This window comes from Pungitius pungitius, chromosome 13 (genome assembly GCF_949316345.1).
Source record: "Pungitius pungitius chromosome 13, fPunPun2.1, whole genome shotgun sequence".
Lineage (NCBI taxonomy): Eukaryota > Metazoa > Chordata > Actinopteri > Perciformes > Gasterosteidae > Pungitius > Pungitius pungitius.
The window spans coordinates 5,761,175-5,782,241 of record NC_084912.1 but is presented as its reverse complement, the minus strand read 5'-3'; the positions used below and the strand labels follow the sequence as shown (position 1 = coordinate 5,782,241).

Sequence of the window (21,067 nt, the reverse complement as noted above, 5' to 3'; positions counted from 1 at the left end):
ACAGAGGTAGCGCATGGTGCCAGGCGCAGTGGAGGCGTGTCAACCATCCAAATAAGATAGATAGATTAATTATTTTAACCAATTGCTTTGTTGAAATGTGTGATTAGTTTCAAGTTGCATACGGAACGAGGAAAATAAAGGCGGTGACTCGATGGCTTTTTAGCTCAACCGAACAGCATTAAGCTTCATTTCAAACGATAAAGTTGCAAATAACAATACCCTGGACCTGCAAGTGTTGATTATCATTGGAACTCCCGGGTGTTTTGTGTTTTTTTTTTGTTCAAATAAAGGCAGGGGGCGTATAAAGCATTCAGAGGCACAATTATGTGTTAGCCATATAGCTTTTATTGCTTTTTAAAGGACTGCATTGTCATCACTTCTACCCATATCACTATTATATAATATGACCATAAATCGTCGTAATATTTCCACATTTTAGCTCCAGCAGCCGCTCCTTACGAGATTGGATGAGAAAGTGCATCTTATTGGATGGCGGGGCAGGGCTGCGCTGTCAGGTGATGCCGAGGCGGCCACTATCTCCGTGTTCTCGCTTCGTGTGGAAATCACTGGCACATCAACCCGGATGCGAGGCCACAGCTTTCGGCAATCCTGCAGCACCGTAGACACAGCGAGCAGGCGAGAATATTTCTGTACCCTTGAAGCCGACAGCTCTCTTCCCGGATCCCCCCAGCTTTTTGACCGCCGGTCCCCGCATCCGAAGCCCCTGGAGGGGCGGACACTGCAGGGTCATAATTCACACAGAGGAGACAGGAGGGGTAGGTAAGGTACGGGGGAGTGGTGGGGCCGTGGAGGGGGGGGGGGGTGAAGTTTACGGCCACGCTGAAGCCAAAAACCTCCCTGCGCCGGCGAGATCGTGACCACCTGCACGCCCACTTATAAGAGCCGCGGTGGAGGGGTGAGGGAAGGAGGGGGGGAAGAAAAAAGAGAGAGCGGTTGGGAGAGGAGCATCACTACCACGGAGAGGGAGAGAGATGGCGGAGTGCGGGCGGAAGGCGCTGTCTCTCCTGGAAGCGGCCCGCTCCCGGTACGAGAGCCTGCAGATATCCGACGACGTGTTCGGCGAGTCCGGGGACGACAGCAGCGACAACCCCTTCTACAGCACCTCCGGGGACTCGGACTCCGACAACTGCACTGCCGAGGTCGGCGAGGACGAGCAGCAGCAGCAGCAGCAGCAGCACCAGCAGCAGCTGCAGCACAAGCGGGGCGATAAGGAGGGCAGCGGGCACCGCGGGGCGTCCGGAGGCGGGAGCAGCGGGGCCGGTCCCCCGGGCTCTCTGTCCCGCAGTCAGGCGGAGGAGGAGGGCTGGACGGAGACTCTGCAGGACGTCACGGTGCCGCCGTTCAAAGAGACGTATGGTGAGACGTGATGCGGCATGAATAAGGTCATTCGTGCAAACGGGAAGATTCGTGTGTGTGTGTGTGTGTGTGTGTGTGTGTGTGTGTGTGTGTGTGTGTGTGTGTGTGTGTGTGTGTGTGTGTGTGTGTGTGTGTGTGAGGGGAGGGGGGTGAATGGATGGAGGTTCCTTTGGCTTTCAGTTTGGTGCCAAAATAGCACACAAAAGGCCATTGTTTTGAAACAACTGATGCTTGTTTCATTTTCGTGTGTGTGTGTGTGTGCGTGTGTGTGTGTGTGTGTGAGTGTGCGTGTGTGTGTGTGTGTCCATCCCAGTTAGTGAGTGGCAGAGATAATCATGCCACTGCATCATTAATTGCTGTTCAGTTGATTGCAGAGGTTGGCCTTTGATACTTCACCGCTTGGAGCTGTTGCACACATGGTGTCCTGTGTGTGTGTGTGTGTGTGTGTGTGTGTGTGTGTGCGTGTGCGTGTGCGTGTGTGTGTGTGTGTGTTACATTAAGCATAGTGTACTGTATGCAGAAGGCATGCTAGCCTCTGTTTTTTAACATAACTACTAACTTTTTAACATGAGATACAGGCTAAAGGCATTTTGACTGTGGTTGCACCCTTTTCTCTTTGAAATGCGTGGGTTTGGCTTCTCACTGTCTGGCTTCGTTTGGATTTTTTCCTCCTCTTCCGCCTCAGCTGTGGCAACAGCGATGGGTAGAAATGCCATCCTGTGTCCACTGTGACGTGATGCACTGTGGCATCCTTAGAGGTGAACCAGCAAATGGCTGCAGCAGGAATGGTCCAAGCAGCTCACACACACACACATAGGAGGTTCTACCTAGAAAGAAGTTTTAATGTCAACAGAAAATCTCAGAGTGCCACACAAAAACGACCCAAAAGAGATCATGTCACGTCCTTAAGTGTCTTAAAGGTGGTTGTGAAATTGGATTTCTCGAGGGGCATGACAAATAAAATACAGGAGAGCTCTGTATTCTTCTGCCCATGTTCCAGATTTGAAGCATTGCATACCAGTAATCCAGCTAAATTCAGTATTCCTACTTCAGGACACAGGCTCCATTCAAGCAAGGGTGCGGATTTCAGTGTTACCCAAAATAATCCGAACCATAAGAGGTTTTCCTTTGCTGGTTTAACGTGTCGTTCTGTTCTTCCGGCTCTTGTTTCTGGTACAGACATCAGCAGGTGTGTCCGTCTGCTTTGTACAGTCTGCTTCATAGAAGATCCATCCGCTGTCTCTGTTTGCTGTAGCCCGCTCTGTGTGGGTGCAGCCCCGCCGTCTGGCATCCGGGTCGACATGATTTAGAGCTGCCTGACTGGATGGAAGCGGGACCGGAGGATAATCACACGTCAGACCTCAAATGGCCCAGAGCCCGAAACTGCACAGATTGACATTAGCATTAGCGTGGGTACATTTACCCCATCGGCACGGGACGAGCTGCTGCTTAAGACACCCAATTGCCCCGTGGTGGAAATGTTGTCTGATTTTTTCTTTTTCTCCCCTGTGCATTTCTGCGTCTCACTGTCCAGCTGTGACGGTGATGACACAGACACGCTGCCGATGTGACGGCCACACTCCTTGGAGGCCGTGCACGTGACCATGTTGAGGATCATCCACATAAACACATCTAAGATTATATAGCCACCTTATCTGGGATTATGAGCTATTTATTCCTGCACTTTGCTGGGCACGTCTGATAGATTTCTATTGGTCTCCATATGTCCCCTTCTCTGCCTGACCCTGTTCTTCTCACGGCCCTCTTCATGCGTTTCCTCTTACCATTGCAGAGCCATTTGAACAAAATATAGAGGTGCACAAACTCAAAATGTAGTCTGCATTCCTGCTGTAAGGCAGAGATGAATGTCTGACTCTTAAGCACACATTCAAATATTCACAAAGAAAACTAAAAACAAGACACAAATTAAATCCAATATGCAAAGACAATTAAATAAAATGAACTAAAAATAACAAACAAGATGCTTGACAGGAAAGAAATGTGATAATACTGTGTTCTAAATTTGATTAAAGCACAGTACAATTCTATGATGATAGTATGGTCACATTGTGTGAATATTTAACAGAATTATGTTGTCAAAATAGATGATCCAAGCAAAAAAAAAAATGTTATTGTTTGTTGTCTTACGCACATAAAGGTTTTGGATGTAATGCAGCTCAGTAGAACACAGATCATTTTAGGGATTTACCCAGCGCTAGATGAAAATATGTGTATGAATAATGTGTTTTATTTCAGCACATTGCACTGACAAAGCTGACATTTCTATATTAGAAAATATTTTCTCAAACCCATGTTTTTTTCGTTATTTCCGCTAAAACTGAAAGTTAAACATGTTTTGTCTGCGTGAAGGGTTTATCCACCCCGACTACAAATCTCTCATTCCTAAATCCATGGCTATAAAAGCTTTACCAGGCAGATGTTTGTCCCTCGCTGACAGAAATAGTTCGGCAGATAATCACGAGGGATTTCATAGTCCTCTGTGTAGGTGCAACGTACGTGGAGTTTTGGGGAAATTGACATTTCAAAGCTTTCCCGTTTGTAGCCGGAAGAGAGAATTATCTAAAGGTTTGATCCGGTTTTAGCAGCATGATGTCGGCTTGGTTGCAGGTCGACCGGCATGGCTGCATGAGGAAGATCAATGGAGGGAATCGATCGGAACGATCCCATTATGCATAAAAATGAAGAGGTCTTCCCCCTGGTTGTATTTCGACGAGCTGACGTGAGTCATTTTGCCTCGTCGGACGTTCCGTCTGAATGTCGGATGCGTTTAAGGAGGAATGGCTCGCTCCGAGGAAGTCGTGCTGCATTTTACATCCCGCTTTCAAATCTAATGGAATTCATATGAGCGGATTTCGTGCCCCGGCGTCGGGGGGGGGGGGGGCCTGCTTGTCTGATTTTCCTCTCCTCGTGCTTAAGCCTTGTGCGTGTTATCTTTTAACTCGGCTCTAAAAGACTGACGCAAAACTGGAGAAGTCGAGTGAAAACCTCCTTCTCTTCTGTTCAGAGATGACGCGGTTGTGTTGTTCGAATCCAGGCTGAAGTAGTTCTTCCCTCTCACCGATCCAACAACCTGAGAGGAAGCTACTAATTAAGTAGAGCCACTCGCTGCATTGTGCGACACCCAAAAAGCGCACAAATAGGAGGTAAACTGGTGGATTATCTGTGGGCAGAAAATAACTGCTTGTAACTAATCTTATTTTCATCCTTTCCCTTGACATTAATAAAGGTTAACTCATTATATTATCTTCTTCACCCTTTTGTTCTACTCTTAAACAAACTATTTCCACTGTTTGTCCATTGCTTTAAGGTTTTGCCGATGCGATGAGTCACTGAAACTGTCGCCCGTGCAGGATCGCCGCGCTGTGACAGGGATCACAGTGTGGCGGCTGTCGCGTCGAGTAAATGATCTAAGCCGCCCCGGGCCTGTGACATTTACACCAAAGGCCTCGTGTGTGGCCGGTTCATGGAAAAGAGAGATTCTGCACGCGGCCTCCACAGTGACAGCTCAACAAAATCTCATTTTAACGTGTCAAAAGAGAAGCTTTTAGTCTTGTGAGTTAGCCCACGTGGGACATCAATGTTGTTTTTTTATCCCTTCCTGTCCTGATTCAGGTCCCGCCCAGAAGATGCCGGCCTCCTCCACGGCTCTGGACTTCTTCCAGCTCTTCGTCCCCGACAATTGCATCCAGAACATGGTGACCCAGACCAACATGTACGCCAAGAAGTTCCAGGAGCGCTTCGGCTCGGACGAGGGCTGGCGTCCCGTCACGGCCCAGGAGATGAAGGCCTTCCTGGGCTTTGTCACCTCCACCAGCGTGCAGCGCTGCGAGTCGGTGCTCAGCATCTGGAGCTCGGGCTTCTTCAGCAACCGGAGCATCGCCTTGAAGATGAGCCAGGCGCGCTTCGAGAAGATCCTCAAGTACTTCCACATCGTGGCCTTCCGGCCGTCCCAGGGGAGCAACCAGGGCCTCTACAAGATCCAGCCCTTCCTGGACCTGCTGCAGCAGTCGTTCAGCTGCACCTTCAAACCCTCACAGACGCAGGTGTGTGCACTATTATACTATGCTGTATTTACACTATGTATGTACAGCACGGTTTTAGGATTTAAATTTAATTTAAGACATAATAGGTGCTAGATTTGTGGAGTCACTCAAGATAATGATGTATGTATTTTTAAAACAAAAGGAGTCCCCCAGAACTTAAAGAAAAGCAAACCATTTAAATATCTTTGCAGCGAGTCACCGTTTGAAAAGAGTTCTCAAGTATTTGGGAAATGTCGTGATCTTTAACAGACTCGTTCCAGAGGCCTCCTTTCAAACTGTTTTCAGTTGCATGGGTTTGCATCAGAGCCCCATTTATGCAACTGGGGCAGCGGAGCTCCTGCCCTGTAACTCTATTTTGGGTGGAAAACGGAAAAACTGCTTCGCTATCTTCTCGAGATGAACAGCAGCACGACAGATTCTAAAGGAGCCGCGGCTACACGACCCCATCAAAGTAGTATCTGTTGACTCTAGATTAATCAATAAATCAGAAAATGTCAGAAAATTGCAAAGAAACGTTGATATTTTTGTCGTGACATATTTGGTAAAAACAGTCCACAATTCAAAATTATTTAGTTTTGATAAAATGGAAGAAAACTAGCCAGTGACTAAAAGGCCGTAATATTTTTTTTTAATTACTTATTTCCATAATGTAAAATACAGGCTGATTATGTCCTGCAGATCAAATAAACAATGCAAAAATAAATTTACTATTTTTCATTGAGGGGAAATTAATTAACAAGGGGGGGGGGGGCTGCTTTGTGAACATTTGTAATACTTCTATACATCATTATTGTGTGAGGCTGCGTGAAGCCTGGATTTATCTGCCACTTATCATCATTCGGTGGCTACGGCTCTGCTAATGTGGCAGCTACAGGATGAGATGGTGGTTTGTTTGAGGTCATCCGTCCTGGACAGCTGACGCTAGATAGACTCATTCATTTCCCACTTGTGTAATCCAGGACTCCTCATTTGACATGGAAATGACCCGTTGCTCGTTGTCTGTTGGTCACTCCTCACTTCAGCTTTAGTCAAATCACGATGGAGCGGGAGGAGGAGGAGGGGGGGGGGGGGGTGTGCTTGAAAGGTTCTCTGGAAAATATGAGAGTACCACGAGTGCGTAATTGCCCAAGGAATGGTTGGATATTTTTTGGTTTTGTGCATGAATATCATTTTTGAGACCCTGTATCTGTATTCTGGTCCTAACCAGTAGAGAATGTGATTAGACCAGGGAAATGCAGATGGCACAGTTCCCTTCACTTGATATTTCTTTAATTATTTAGACGACGACAAGACGAAGTGGCTCTTTTTTGTGGGAACAAATGTAAAAATACTGAGTTTACTATTATGGGAAACAGATTTATATTTAAGAAATAGAGACAAATTATTATATTTTTGGTCACAGATTAATCTTTTTACCATCAACTAATTGACTCATTGTTTCATCAGATCAGAAGAAGTGAAAAAACTACATATCATGACAATAATATCTATATCTCTGTACTTATTTTCCATCCTATTTAAATGTGGATCAGTTGGCAGCAGGACCAGTGATAGCTTCTTTTTATTCAATTCATACATTGGGCGAAAGTCAGGACAAAGCCACAGTTATGTCTATTTAGATGTATTTTCATGAGATTTGTCTGAAGCTAGAATACTTCAGACCATGACAGTTCTGTCTAAAAAAAATGTTTTTTGTCATGAAAACAGACAGTACTGAAGGGAATAACATTAAAATGCAGAAGAAGCCTTTTTTTCAGACAGCTCTGCACAGCTGAGAGTAGAGTTTCTGCCGAGAGCAGTGTTTTTAGTTTCTTGTCAGTATCTCAGGCTTGTGAAGCTCTTCAATCAGCCGCCTTCTCTCTCTCTCTCTGTCTCTCTCTCTCTCGCTCTCTCTCTCTCGCTCTCTCTCTCTCTCTCTCTCTCTCTCTCTCTCTAACCCCGAGCTGTGCTGTTACATCATTCATCATCGCCAAGACAAACTCGGTTAACATCGCCCATTTGTTGTTCCAGGTTCTTCATGAGCCATTTATAGACGAGGATCCGGTCTTCATCACCACCTGCACGGAAAGGGAGCTGAGGAAGCGGAAGAAGAGGAAGTTCAGCCTGTGGGTGCGTCAGTGCACCTCCACCGGATTCATCTGCCAGGTAGCACCAATCAGAAATCTGAATGGAAGCGAGATGTAGTGAAGTTGGTGTGTTTGTATCTTTGCACAGATCGAGTATGTTAAATATTTTCAGTCTTGCTGAAATATAAATTAAAAAAAAGCATCATAGACTTTGATTTTTCCCCATGTTTCCAAATCTGATTCTCAGCTTGTGGATGTTGCATCAGATTGCATTGCCGGTTCTCCAAAGAAGAAATTAAACGTTTTTAAAATGAGAAAAACCTTCTGGGCAAAAATATTGATCGTCAGGTTCTTTCTCTTTCGTTTGAATGCGCGGCTGTCTTTGATCTCAGCGGTTCTGCTGCCAACAGCCTCCCTCTGACTGTAACTCCGTACTGTTCCTTACGTAACGCCGCTACTTATGAATTCTGAGCCAGCCGCCCACGGGCCGATTCAGAGCCAGCCTCCCTCTCCAAACAGTGACTGAGCCAAACTACAAACAAGGCACACAAATATCCACCTTAGCCGGGGATTCTTTGTTTTTCGCTCCCAAAAAAAATGAGACTACGAAAGCCCAAGAATTCAGACACGAGTCTCCAGGGGTCTCCTTCTGTGGCCCGGATGTCGTTACAGTACATCAGGGGAGAGCGGACCGACCGCGATCAGAATTTAGGTTTTTGTTTTTGGCCACATGGCTCTGTATAGAAATAGAAAAAAAAATCACATTGATTAATAGTTTTTCTTGTAAACCCGGATCTCCTCTCCCAAAGCTTCTGTGCGATTTAAAGCCAAATCCTGTCATCCATTTGTTAAAAAAAAAAAAAAAGCATTAGCATTCACACCCACTGTGGCTATTTGGCCACTTTACCAGTCCGCCGATGTGTCTGCACTCGGATCCTCTCTCTTTAACGGTTAGTGTCTCAAAGGGAGAGAAAGAAGAAGAAAAAAACCAAGAAATAAAACGAGTTAATGGAGCGAATCAATGCGGTTCCATTAGCCGGCGCACCACACGGGGACACGCAAACAAGAACGTACGGACCACTTAGTGTAATAGATGCAGGGCCCAGACGCTGGCTGTTCAGTCTAATGCCGCTCGGCTTGTGAACAGCGGCCGGCATCTAAGTGCAAGAAAGACACCGGGCTGCCTGTGGGTTCACATTTCTGTCTGCGTGTGTTTGACGATCCTTCACGGGCCGGACTCCGCCTCATGTTTCTTCTGAGACTTCCGAGGGCGCCGCGTGGCGTGGAGCGTTGAGCCCGAGAAGCAGCTAAGTCTGCCTTCGTCCCAGAGCAACGTTTATCTAAACAGCAACTGGCCTGATTGTCATGAAATATTCACATTTACAGCCACAGAACCGGATACTGCTAAAAGAATTTGGGACATTCTTTGAAGCGAGGGCCTATTTTATGGAAATGTATTCATTATATTTAATCACATTCACGTGCACGTTAATTTGATCCTTTATGAGCTTTTATTGCACAAACATCAGTCCAAAATGTTTCGGGGGGGATTCTTCTTGCAAGAGTAAAGAGATGAGAGGAAAAATAAATACAGACTCTTTTTTTTTTTTTTTTTTTTTGCAGATCTCAGTCCATCTGAAGGAGAGCACGGATGCTCTGGCCACCTTGAAGAACAAGCCTCAGCTCCACAGCCTCGTGGCCAAGCAGCTCTGCCAGAACATATCTGGCAAGAACACCATCGTCTTCACCGGGCCGTCCATAACGAGCCTCGGCCTCTTCACCGAGTTCAGCAAACAAGGTACGCGCACAGGTAGCAGCAGGTGTAGAGTCTATTAGTGTGGCTTCTCCTCTGTCGTCTCTCTCTCCCTTTTTCTGCTTCGATCGGTAGACTGTGGTCTCAACTTGCTACCCTCTTTGCATTTTAGCATTTTACTAAGGATAGCATAAGAACTAAAGAGTTAAATGTATCTAATGTATTGAAGAAAAAGCTTAACTTTGTAGAAATTATTTTTAAATTCTAAATCTTGTCAACTAAAAGAATGATTTTTTTTTTTAAGATCCGCCCCTGGATCATAACAGCCCCACAATGCTGTGCAATAGACTGTTAATTGTCTTTTGACTAGGCAATAAATCCTGGAAAAGTTTTCCTAAAAAATCAATAGGTAAGGTGCAACAAATGACAACAAGAACACTTGTTTCCAAATAGTTTTTGTTTTTTTACTGTTTCTGCTGCAAAAACAGCCCATAATATCGTTATTATTTAATGTGATCATTTATCAGAAGTTAATTTACAGGAGATACTTTGGCTGATTGTCCGTCCGGGAAGCGAGTTTTCAGAGCTGCGATTTCCATGCTCATTTTACCAGAGGCATCCGTGAAAACATGTAATCCTGCTGTGTTTGTGGTGAATCCCCCAATAAACGATCAATATCCTTACTGGACAATGCGACCAGGAGGCAGTCGGCCAAACGGAAATTCCGTTCTGAGCTTGCAAAAGCAATGCCCGACATTTTTTTTCAAATGTATCACGATGGCTTAATTAGCAGAGTTAATTAACTCTGCAGCACTTGCTTTGGACAAACACACACACACACACACACACACACATTATTGTATTACACAGATAGAACTCATTCTCCAGATTAAGAACATTAACAAATCAGCAGCACTCAGCCACATAATAGTTTTATAATCACTCGTTCATGTAAGAAATATTGAAATGGAATGGGTGGACATAGAAATTTAACACAGAAGCTGAGTGCATAAATGCAATTGTTAAGCACAGAGTGATGTCATGTACGTATGTATATGTATGTGTGTGTGTGTGTGTGTGTGTGTGTGTGTGTGTGTGTGTGTGTGTGTGTGTGTGTGTGTGTGTGTGTGTGTGTGTGTGTGTGTGTGTGTGTGTGTGTGTGTGTGTGTATATATATATATATATATACATACAATGGAAATAATAAACTAATCCATAAATATCACAAAATTGTAAAGACAAAGAAGATGTAGAAATTAGTAATGTCTTGATTTGTTTGACTCATTCAAAAAAAACAAAATATGATCATAAACTACAAAAAACAGGTATTTCATATTTGTAAACTGAAAAAAATGACTGATTAATAAAAAAAATATCAAAATTATGACCAATTGTCTTCCGGTTGACCATCGGATAATCTTAACAGTTATTTAATCTTTAACTGTTGTTTCATCCATTTGAAAGAAGTGCTATATATTTCCTCACATGGATGTGCATACTCGCTGAATGTCTTTCACACAAATGTCTTTCCAGATATCTACTGTTGTGGTCTGCTGAGCACCAGGAAGAGCGACTGTACGGGTTTACCACAAAACATGCTGGTCTGCAGCTCCACGCCGGCGCAGCGCGGCCAATCACGGGTCATGATGAAGGGCAGCATGTCCCTGATCAGCTGGTACAACAAGGGACACTTCCGCTTCCTCACCAACGGTTATTCCCCAACCAAACAAGGTAACCGCTGCTGATGCACTGCCAATTAAAACTGAAAGTGGTCTTGTTGAATCATAGATGTTTGAAGCGTTTTAGTACAGGAGACGGTGCACATGATATAAACTGCTGAACAAAATGCATTCATGATTGTAGGAAATCACGCATGATTTTTGAAAAATCCTGAAAATAACCATTTTTCATCAAAAATATGATTATCTTTGCGTCACCGTTAGTCGAAATTTGCAAGTTGATAAGCATTTGTGTGAGGAAAAGTCAGAGAGAGCTTCTAATCCATGATAATCCATTTCCAGGAGGCGGCGGGATTATGATATCCCCGCTTCTCTCTGAGCGTAATCCACTCCCCTTGGAAGCGTTTGTTGGGTTTAAACCTCAGTTGAAGCAAAGCACCAGATCAGTTAAACTCTTATTATCCCAAATTGATTTTCTTAACCCGAGGTGTGTGTGTGTGTGTTTTTCACTTGGTTCACTTGGAGTTGAGCTAAAATTCCGTCCATAGCAGCGACATTGTGTTCCTTGATGATGATGATGATTTGAAATACAACTTTGTCACGATTGGGAATTTCTATTTGACTTACTCAGTGTTGACTCCAGCGTTTTTCACACCATAACAACCTTCTGAATTTAGTGTTCAGCCTTTAACTAGATGTTGCAGTTATAGAATGAAGCATCATTGTGCAACTGCATCATCCATTTCTTGCCCAAATCTTCTCATGAAATGTTTTTAGTTACACACATTATTAATCTGGTCGTTGCCCGGGTGACCACATCATCTGGGTTAAATGTGTCTCTAATTTGTGCATCTCACTCTTTATTTTTCCTGCTGTGTGTGTGTGTGTGTGTGTGTGTGTATATTTGTGGCAGGTATCATCATTAAGAGGAAAAGCGGGGAGATCCCATGTCCGTTGGCCGTCGAGGCCTTTGCGGCGCACCTCAGCTACATCTGCAAATACGACGACAAGTACAGCAAGTATGTACAACAGAGCAAGTGGGCTCAAGATGATGCAAACACTTTTAACTTGAACTAAATGTTCAGCCGTGACATTGAAAACATGCAGAAATATCGCCCAGGTTGATCAAGTCACACTAATTAATACGTTTTCATAGAATATCTTAAGTCGCTATTTTCCTCCCACAGGTACTTCATTTTCCATAAACCCAACAAGACCTGGCAGCAGGTGTTCTGGTTGAGCATCAGCATCGCGATCAACAACGCGTACATCCTCTACAAGATGTCCGACGCCTACGCGGTCAAACGGTACAGCCGAGCGCAGTTCGGAGAGAGACTGGTCAAAGAGCTGCTGGATTTAGACGACTGCTCCCCCACACAGTGAGGACGAGGAGGAGGAGGAGGACGAGGAGGAGGAGGATGAGGAGGAGGAGGACAGCCAGACCGCGAAACATAACACACACAATCACCGCAAATCTACACTCCATTACGATTGTACAGCGACCGGGCGTCTGTGTGTATGTGATTGTGCTGAAGCGGTGCCAGGCCCGTGTCGCTCTCCCTCTAGTTGTTTTCTGTGCTTCTGTGGATATCCGTGAAACAACACGACGCGCGTTAGAGAATCAACAAATGTGCAACCTCTGGACCTGCGTAGATTTACTGAGGGTTGGTCAGCAGGGCGTCTCCTTCGCAGGCAGGACAAGGAAACCCAGGATAGATTCTCCGCCAGAACGATGTCCGGCTTCGAGCCTTGACCCCAATCAAAGAGCCACGGGGTCGACGTGAGGCCTGAATCTCCCGCGCGGGTGTTCAAGCCTGTGCTCGCGTAGCTCCACTATTTACACCCTGCAAAAAAAAAAAAAACAACAACAACAACCTGTGAGCCTGTGACAAGAGCTTAGTAAACCGGGACGACCAGGTGTGTTCACACGCTGCATGCATCAAGAGTCTGGATTGTGGTGTTCTATTGTTTGGTGTGAAAAGGATTTTTGCTCCAGGGGGTGTTTTGAAAATGTGTGTGTGTGTGTGTGTGTGTGTGTGTGTGTTAAGCAAGTAGAACTGCCATTTGCGACTGCGACATTGAGCCTGAGGACATGAAGGTACGGCCATTGTGACCCAGAAGTGTCGTGTGGCTGCAGACTGGGATCGCCAGAGGGAGCCGGTCAGGTGACGTAAAGCCTCACGCAGCAGTGTGCCAACAGCCCCCGCAGCCTCAAAGAGACCAAGAATGACTAGAAAAATGTGAAATGATTGAAAAGGCAACCGTTAAAGTTAGGTTGGTAGGTAGGTTAGGTCCAATTACTATTGGAATGATTATTATTAGATTGGTTTAATCAGATTTAACTCAAAACGTAAAACAGTCCAAAGTTAGTAAGAAAAAGTATAGGATCACATTGCTCACAATAAGAAGCTGATTGAGAGAATAGGTTTTCAGTCTTTGAAAAAAATGTAACGATAAATGCAATTAAATATGCAACCTAAACTCCTCTTTTCTATTTTAGTACTCATGTAGTTAGCTGTACTTTGCAGAACCAGTTCAAACGGTACAATATTGAGAGCAAGATGGCAGGGGATTGGATTAATATCACACGGCAATATTTGGTACGAGAAGCAAAAAAAAAAGCACTCGCTGGTGGCTTTGAAAATGTCGCGGAAGAACAATGGCTGCTAAACATTTGATTTTTTTTAGCCATTGGGGCTCAAATCATCAGCAAGCTCTACGTGATTTTTATAACCGCATTGTGTGTGTGTGTATGTGTGTGTGTGTGTGTGTGTGTGCGCGCTTGCTCAGTCAGCGAGGTTTGGTCTGTGGATACACGTCGCAGTGAGGGGGGGGGTCGAGGAGGGGGTCGTGGGGGGGGGGCACGGCCCGGGTAGCGGAGTGATTTGGTGTCAGGACTCTTGCACTTTCTCTTATCACAGTCTTGCACTTTGAGGAGTTGTTGAGTTGGTAATATGTTTACTAGATGAACCTTTTTTTTAAACTTTTGAACCCAATCAAAAACATTTGGGAATAAATGAATAAATTCTGTAAAAAAAATACGTAGAGTAGGTGAAAAAAATGCCAATGAAATAAGAGGTAAAAGTGATGTCTATAACCAAAACAGAAAAGATTTCCCCTGTAGATTTAGAGTTCAAAGTAAAGTACGTATGTGTATATTTTGTTTACAAATTACTGCACTGAGTATATGTCCATAATCACTGTTACTGAGACTCAAGATTGTGATCTTTTCTTTTGTACTCGTTCACTAATCCAAAGCATTGTTGCTCTCATTGTGGCACTTGTTAATCTTCACCGCAAAGCAGCGATGTCATCGTGTCATGCAGTTGTCAACTTGTGATATCAATGTTGAATATTTACTAATTACGCACTGATGTGAAATCCATTAGTTCATAAGCCTGTGACCATTCTGAATATTTGTTTTTTTTTTATTTTTTTGTCTAATCCTGCCCTACTGGTCTGTGATTGGTTAATAATCAACAGGCTTCGATAAGGGTGGGTGTGTGTGAGTGGAAGAACAATTCTGTTGTTAAATCACACTCGTGGGCTTGCTAGCTCCTTCCCTCTTGCTTTCATGACGCCAATTTCTTCTCCGCCTCATAAGGCCTTGATGCACACGTCTGTACACGTAACACATGCTGAGGAAGGGCCGTGGATTCAATCATCACTGTAGAGAGTAGGAAATTACAGGCCAGGTTAAGAAATGCTCAAATCCAGCTCTAAATATGCTAAAATATCCCTTCGACTGCCTCACAAAATCCCATCCAGAGAGAGGTTTTCCTGTAGTGCTTACATCGCTCGGCTCAGAGCAGAAAGGGTGCACCAGGAACCGTGCAAGGCCGTAGTTACTTGGCAACCGATTATATATGAGTGTGAGAGGAAGAAAAAGAGGTAATATTTGAAGTTCTCTGCCCATATTATTAAATCGCTATCCTCCCAACGGCAGAGTGAGGGCTGGGCGGCTTAATGTCGTCTCCTTTTCATTATCAATCAGGAGAGAAAAGCCCAGGATGTTGATGTTCATTCATTTCAAACCCTAACATAATTTTAAACTCTCAGGTTGATACCTGAAAGGATTATTCTGTCCATCCGGCTCTGTTGACCAGCCGATGAATCGGATATTTCTATAGTGCCTTTTTCCGTAAGAGGTTCAGTGTTAATGTCCTGAAATAGAGTTGATGTGCAGGTTAGATTTGAAGAAGAAGAAGAAAAAAAAGAAAATCAGTCCTGCATGGTGTGAATAATAGAAACTAGGGAAATACATCTATCACCGGATCGCAGTAGAGTTTAGAAAATGTTTGATGCAGCCCTTTGCCCTTTTTGCTATAATGTTAATAAGTAATATTTCACATGAGTGGTGTCACTGGAGTCAACACAATTCTCCAATATGATATTATAACACATCTGAAAAACATAAACGTCCAAATATAACTTCTTCGTAAGCTAGTTTTATTATTTTTTCACTAAAACTAAACTACTAAGTAGGAAAAAGCTGAGCGATCTCTAAACCGAGCCTTAAAACATATTCTAAAGCAGAGGAGAAATGTCATTTTGATGGGTCTTCACGGGGTTCTTTCTCTCCATTTTATAAACCTGTGTCTCCTTTAAAAACATCTCTTGTTCGTGCTCATTTGTTTTAAGTCAGATGTGCCAATCTGAGTGAACGAAGACGGATGGAAGGGAGCTGCTCGGCCGCCACGACACAAAATGATTTGTCTTCCATCCAGTTTTCTCAGTCAAAACATCACCCCGAAACCACTTCTCCACAAAATCGCTAAAAGATTCCATGAAAGAAATCGCCGTCCCTGTTTGTTTTGTGGTCACGCAATGCAGATGTTTGTGGTGTGCTGTATGTGCCGGTTGGTCATCTCTGTGCAGTCTGTCAGTGTTTGTTTCCGGAGAGGGAGACGCTTGTCAGTAAAGATATTTAATAATCAGAGTCATAATCTGTGGATCTGATAAATAATTTAAACGGCTGACCTCAGGGCTCCTTAACTAACCGCTGTACAATATATCCCCTATTGAAATAACTCACTAAATGGACTTCTATAGCCTTATCAGGTGCTATCCAACCACAGTACCAGTAATAGTAGAGTTAGATTTGTTGTTGTTGTTACAAGCTTAGCAACCAAGCATTGAACACCGAGGTCGAATTGAGTTTTTTCCCCGGGTAACATGTCAGAAAATGTTAATGTTACCAGGCACCCAAAGCAGACTTTGACCATTCGAGTGGTGGAACTATTTCACGTGACATGATTGTGGTTTCAGACAGTGGCTGCAGGTTGAGTGCTGTGGGGCTGACCTGTATGTCTAGTTTCACAGAAGGATGTGTGTACGTGCATGTAACGTTGGGTGAAATAACATGTGTAAAATAAATGGTGTACGCTGGACCAAACTTTTCCAAAAAAAAAAATGTGTACGCTAATGACTTGAGCAAAGGATTAAATGTGTCTCCATTAAAACTCGCTACACGGGTGCCCCATGGAAGATTTGGAGGAGCTTATAATGACCCACATTTCTCAAATGTGCATTATTTTCTTGATTTGAGTGCTGAGTCTGTATTTACTAAGCCTATGATAAAAAAGACGTTACTATCAGTATATAATCTATTCCATTTAGAGTTAAATTCAGTAAAGACCCCCAGAGACACTGGTTTTCTGGTACATAGCTGGATACTCTATGAACATCATTGGGGCAGGACAGGGGGCTACACACCTTCCCCCTAAAAGTCTCAAAATGATATAGCGGTATCAATCTCTGCATATGGCCATTCACTTCTATGAGCCACTGTTACATTCATTTGGTTTATAATAAGAAAATATCAGTTTGGGAACTGTTAGTGTAGACCGAGCCATTAGAGAAATGGATAATGTTGTTATTGATGGATGTACCACTGGAACCATTGAGACGGGTCTGTGCTGAATGCATGGACACATTTCAACAATGTAATGTGAGAAGAAAGCAGCAGAGGGCAGCAAATCATCAACTGTGACCCATCGTGTAAAATACGGAGTATACAGTAATAGGTCCAAGCAGCAAAGTTTGACTGTATGATTTGCTTATTGTTGCACAAGGGCAGACCTGCTTAAAGCAGGGGGGAAACTTCCGTGAAGAGCAACGTCCAGGAAGAGGAGGCTTGGCAAAAATAGCTGCATGTTATCTCATCTGCATCTGCAGAGCTCAAGAACCTTTCACTAAAAATATTATCACTGCCTCTGACTGTGTGTGTGTGTGTTTTGAGTGTGAGAGAGAAGGAGTTAGCGATACAGAATGAAGCAGACCTGAAGGTTAAAGTTATGATTTTCACAGAACAGAAACCTGTGGAGAAAAAGTTGCACAATAGAAAACCTCAGCTTCACGGATCACACAACCAGCGCACAGCTCCCAGGGAGCGGCCTGCTCGGCGGTGAGCGCGTGGGCGGAAAGTGGGCAGCGATACGGAGTTAATTGAATCACCTGTAATCGTTATTGTCTTTAGTGAGCGGAATTGATTTCGTCACCTCTGGCACTGTGGCGGATTCCCTGCGTCCTGCAGAGGAAGCGGCTGCTGAAGTGAACGGAGACAGAAGCAGGAAGAAGAGATGGACCAGCAGATGAAATGCACTCCAGGTCAGCATGTGAAGCTGCAGTACAGGCAGGGTGAGGTTTTGTCCCCACGTGCAAGACAAATAAACAGCGGCAGTAGATTTACTTACTTACGTAAAAACAGAAATATCACTGGGAACCAATCTGTGTGGCAGGTAAAACATCCTTCATACAAAAGTATCAAAAGGGAATGTTGCATTACGTAATATGTACTGTATGAAATGTACTTTACAGTCACTGTTATATCATTTCAGCATCACTTGTATTACAAATACTAGATGTCCCTTATAAGCAAACCACCGCCATGCAAACAGTGCAAACGTGCAGTGTGAGTGTAAAGGCCGACAAACAATGGTTTTAGTAAAAAACGTCTTTTACAGGTTTACAACCTCCGTCTCCACAATGTCTGGAGCCTCCACCCGTCCTATGTGTGCAAGGTTATGACGTTCTCAGCCCACTCTCTTTCAATCGAGCTCTGCACCCTGCACACACACACACACACACACGCCTCCACTGCTATCATTATGTTGCAATCAGTGGTCTGAACGACACCGGGACAATGATTATATTTATGGGATTTCTTTTATACATCTTTGCCCCGGGAAGGTCAATGCCGTGTCCTCGGGAAGATGCATCACTGTTCACAATCATCCATTTTTTGGAAGAGTCAAATAACATTGGGAGAAAAAAAACCCAACATGACCTTGTTGGGGTGTTTTTTTGGTGTGGTTTGGGTGGTTCTAGATGATGTTCAATGATTAACCGCGCTCTGTACGCTTCTATTTACTATACGGCCGCGGCCCTGTTGCGACACAGTCACGCGCTCCTCGAGAGGTTTTCTGAGATTGTTTGGAAAATGACAGCCACTCATTTAGACGTGAATGATGATTTTCTTTAAGCGACCTGTACAGATAAGGCTGTGAGTGGACTCTTGACACAGGCTCAGCAAACGCCAATTACTTCTCTATAATAATGGGTTCTTCTTTACACAGAGGTGTTGAGAAACTCTACGGTTTGCATGTAGTCGTTTTCCAGTCAGGTGCTACGTGTGTGTGTGTGTGCGTGTGTGTGTATGTGTGTGTGTGTATGTGTGTGTGTGTGTGTGAGGGGATTTAACACCTCTCTGTCATGTTTCCTGGTGGTTCCTGACCCATGACTCACCGTTTTTTTGTGCATGATACATAAATAGATGGATAGATATATTTTCATTTGTTATACCAAACTGTTGCTTTCTTATGAAGACAATAGCTCCCAGCTGCAGTGTGTGTGTGTATGCGTGTGTGTGTGCTAAGGGAGCCTCTTGTCGACCCACTCAGGTCACATCTAAACAACAGGACGGGGTCAAGACTGTGCGGATTAAACTGTTACCGCCATGATGTTTGCAGGGCTCAGGGGTGGAATCACGAGCAGCAGTTATGAATACCAGGTTTCATACAGGACAAAATGACACGCAGCTGTCGAAAAAGAAAGGGGGGGGGGAGGTCAGGGATGCGTGTGATTCCTAGCCATGTGTTCGGTGACTGTGTGTAGGTGTTGGGGGATATTTGGGCTGCGTCAGGGGGATTGAGGCGCGGGAGAGGCCTCCGTCATATAACAGGATAATGTTTTTATCTCATCGGAAGAAGGGAGGGGGGGGGGGAGCTGGGAGGAGGGGTGAGGGGGTGTAATGACAAGGGGAAGTGAGGGCTGATTATTTTCATGGAGCAGATCTGGCACGGTTGTCCGCCCACAAACGTTAACAACCTGTTGGACATGTGTGTAGAACTCACACATTGTGTACATAGGGCCTGGTCAGGCGGGTCAGGACAAGCACTGGGAGGTTCTTTTGATTATGTAACTATTCATATTACGCGTTTGTCCCACAAGAGACAACACGTCTTGTAGCGTGTGTGTGTGTGTGTGTGTGTGTGTGTGCAGCCAATTAAATAGGTCATGCTTACGCAGTCACCATTCTTTAATCTTGTTTACCTGCCAGTAAATTGAACATTGTGTAGAACATCATACGACTCCTTGCGTTTATTATCTTCCTCTTCTCAAAGGTTGTATTTAAAAGAATTCAAATTAGACCAAAATTGATCAAGCTCCACTCAGCCGGGGAAAAGTCCATGAACTAGGGGAACATCATTCCAAAGCACTGACTTATTTGCTGAATATATGTCACAGTTTCATTTGTCTTTGTTGGCTCCGAACCAACTTTCCTTCAAGGTGTCAAAAAAAGGATGCGTGTCAGATGGCACAAACCAGGGCTTGAGTTGGTAATCAGACTCATTCATCATTCGAGCTCAGTTTAAAATTAAAATGCACTTATAGATTTCCATCTCCCTGTTGGTGTTGTATTTCAAAACATCACATCTTTCCACTTCCTGTGAAACAATGGGCCATTTCTGGTGAGAATTAAAAAACGCCCACCATTATACCACCCCCCACCTCTCCTATCACATAAAAACCTCGGCTTCCTCTAGATGATTGTGACTAGCATCTGTTTTATGTTCTGCATAAAGACAATGTTTCAATAGAAACAGACAAATTATAAGAGAATTGTTGAGAGTCTCAATGGTACTGTCTCATTGGAGGCTTCTTATCAATGGCACCATTGTGTTTCATTAGCCTGTGTGCGATGGGTTCTTTTATGAAGGTTTCCCCATGAATATTAACATTGAAACTGAACAAATCGATTCCTCGATCGACTCGAAATGGCTCAATCGGCTGCCTGAGCCTTGAGGTTAAAGTCAGTCTACTGCATAACGCAATGTCAAGATGTGCATCAAGGAAGCACTCCAGGAGTTATAGAAGTGATTAAGTGTATGTGGGCGACATACTCTACATCGCTGGCTGACTCTTTTCTCATTTAAATCGAGATAAGAATCATACAACAACGACAAAAAAAGGGCTTCCTTTTCCACACGTCAAATGTGAAAGCGATAATGGGTTTTTTGTGCGGGGAGGTGTTGAGCAGGTGCAAAGATATTTGCATATGGAGGAAAAGGCCTAATGGGTTTGTCCTTTGAACTCAGATTTACATGCACAGGATCCGGCTGAAGGATTCACTCACTCAGGCTCCCAAGACTCCCCAAGAGGGGATTTCTGAGTTGTACCGAAGCGCTCATTTAGTACAGCATCGCGTCGCATCACGCTGTGGTTTCAGCGATGTATCATCTTTTCCTCATTAGTCACCGCAGGGGGATGTTAAAACTCCCTGACAACTGACATACCCTTCGCTATGTCTCACACGGCGAAGCAGCGGCCAGGAACCCGCACTCGACAAACTCGACTCGACTGCTAACGAAACGTTTGACTTAAATATGAGAGGCAATCAAATCATTTTTCTGAGAGAATTGTTGTCAGGTGCAGAAAATAATGCTTTTCCTGCGTGATCCATCGAAGCTGATTCTGTATCCACCTTCACAAGAGGATGTGGATGTCAAAGAGGAACCTCCTGAACGACGGGCCTCTTTCAACCCCCCCCTCCACCCCCTTTTCTGCGAGCCTGATGATCAGACTGAAAACATTCCATTTGTTACTCGTCCCGAACAAATCCGAAGC

At 44.3% G+C, this 21,067-nt stretch overlaps 1 protein-coding gene across 2 annotated transcripts; it reads left to right on the top strand.

Moving 5' to 3' along the window:
* Window positions 1–900: 900 nt before the first annotated feature.
* On the top strand, window positions 901–13,779 carry pgbd5 (piggyBac transposable element derived 5). Of its 2 annotated transcripts, XR_009957216.1 has the most exons (8): window positions 901–1,377; window positions 5,011–5,441; window positions 7,452–7,586; window positions 9,131–9,305; window positions 10,794–10,991; window positions 11,853–11,958; window positions 12,127–12,856; window positions 12,988–13,779. XR_009957216.1 is itself a non-coding variant. In XM_037465059.2 (7 exons), exons 1-7 carry the CDS (start codon window positions 993–995, stop codon window positions 12,320–12,322), a joined length of 1,626 nt encoding a protein of 541 aa, XP_037320956.2. In that variant the 5' UTR covers window positions 901–992; the 3' UTR covers window positions 12,323–13,779. The 2 variants fall into 2 exon arrangements, 1 of the variants encoding a protein (XP_037320956.2); XM_037465059.2 differs by having other exon boundaries at window positions 12,127–13,779.
* The last annotated feature ends 7,288 nt before the right edge of the window (window positions 13,780–21,067 follow it).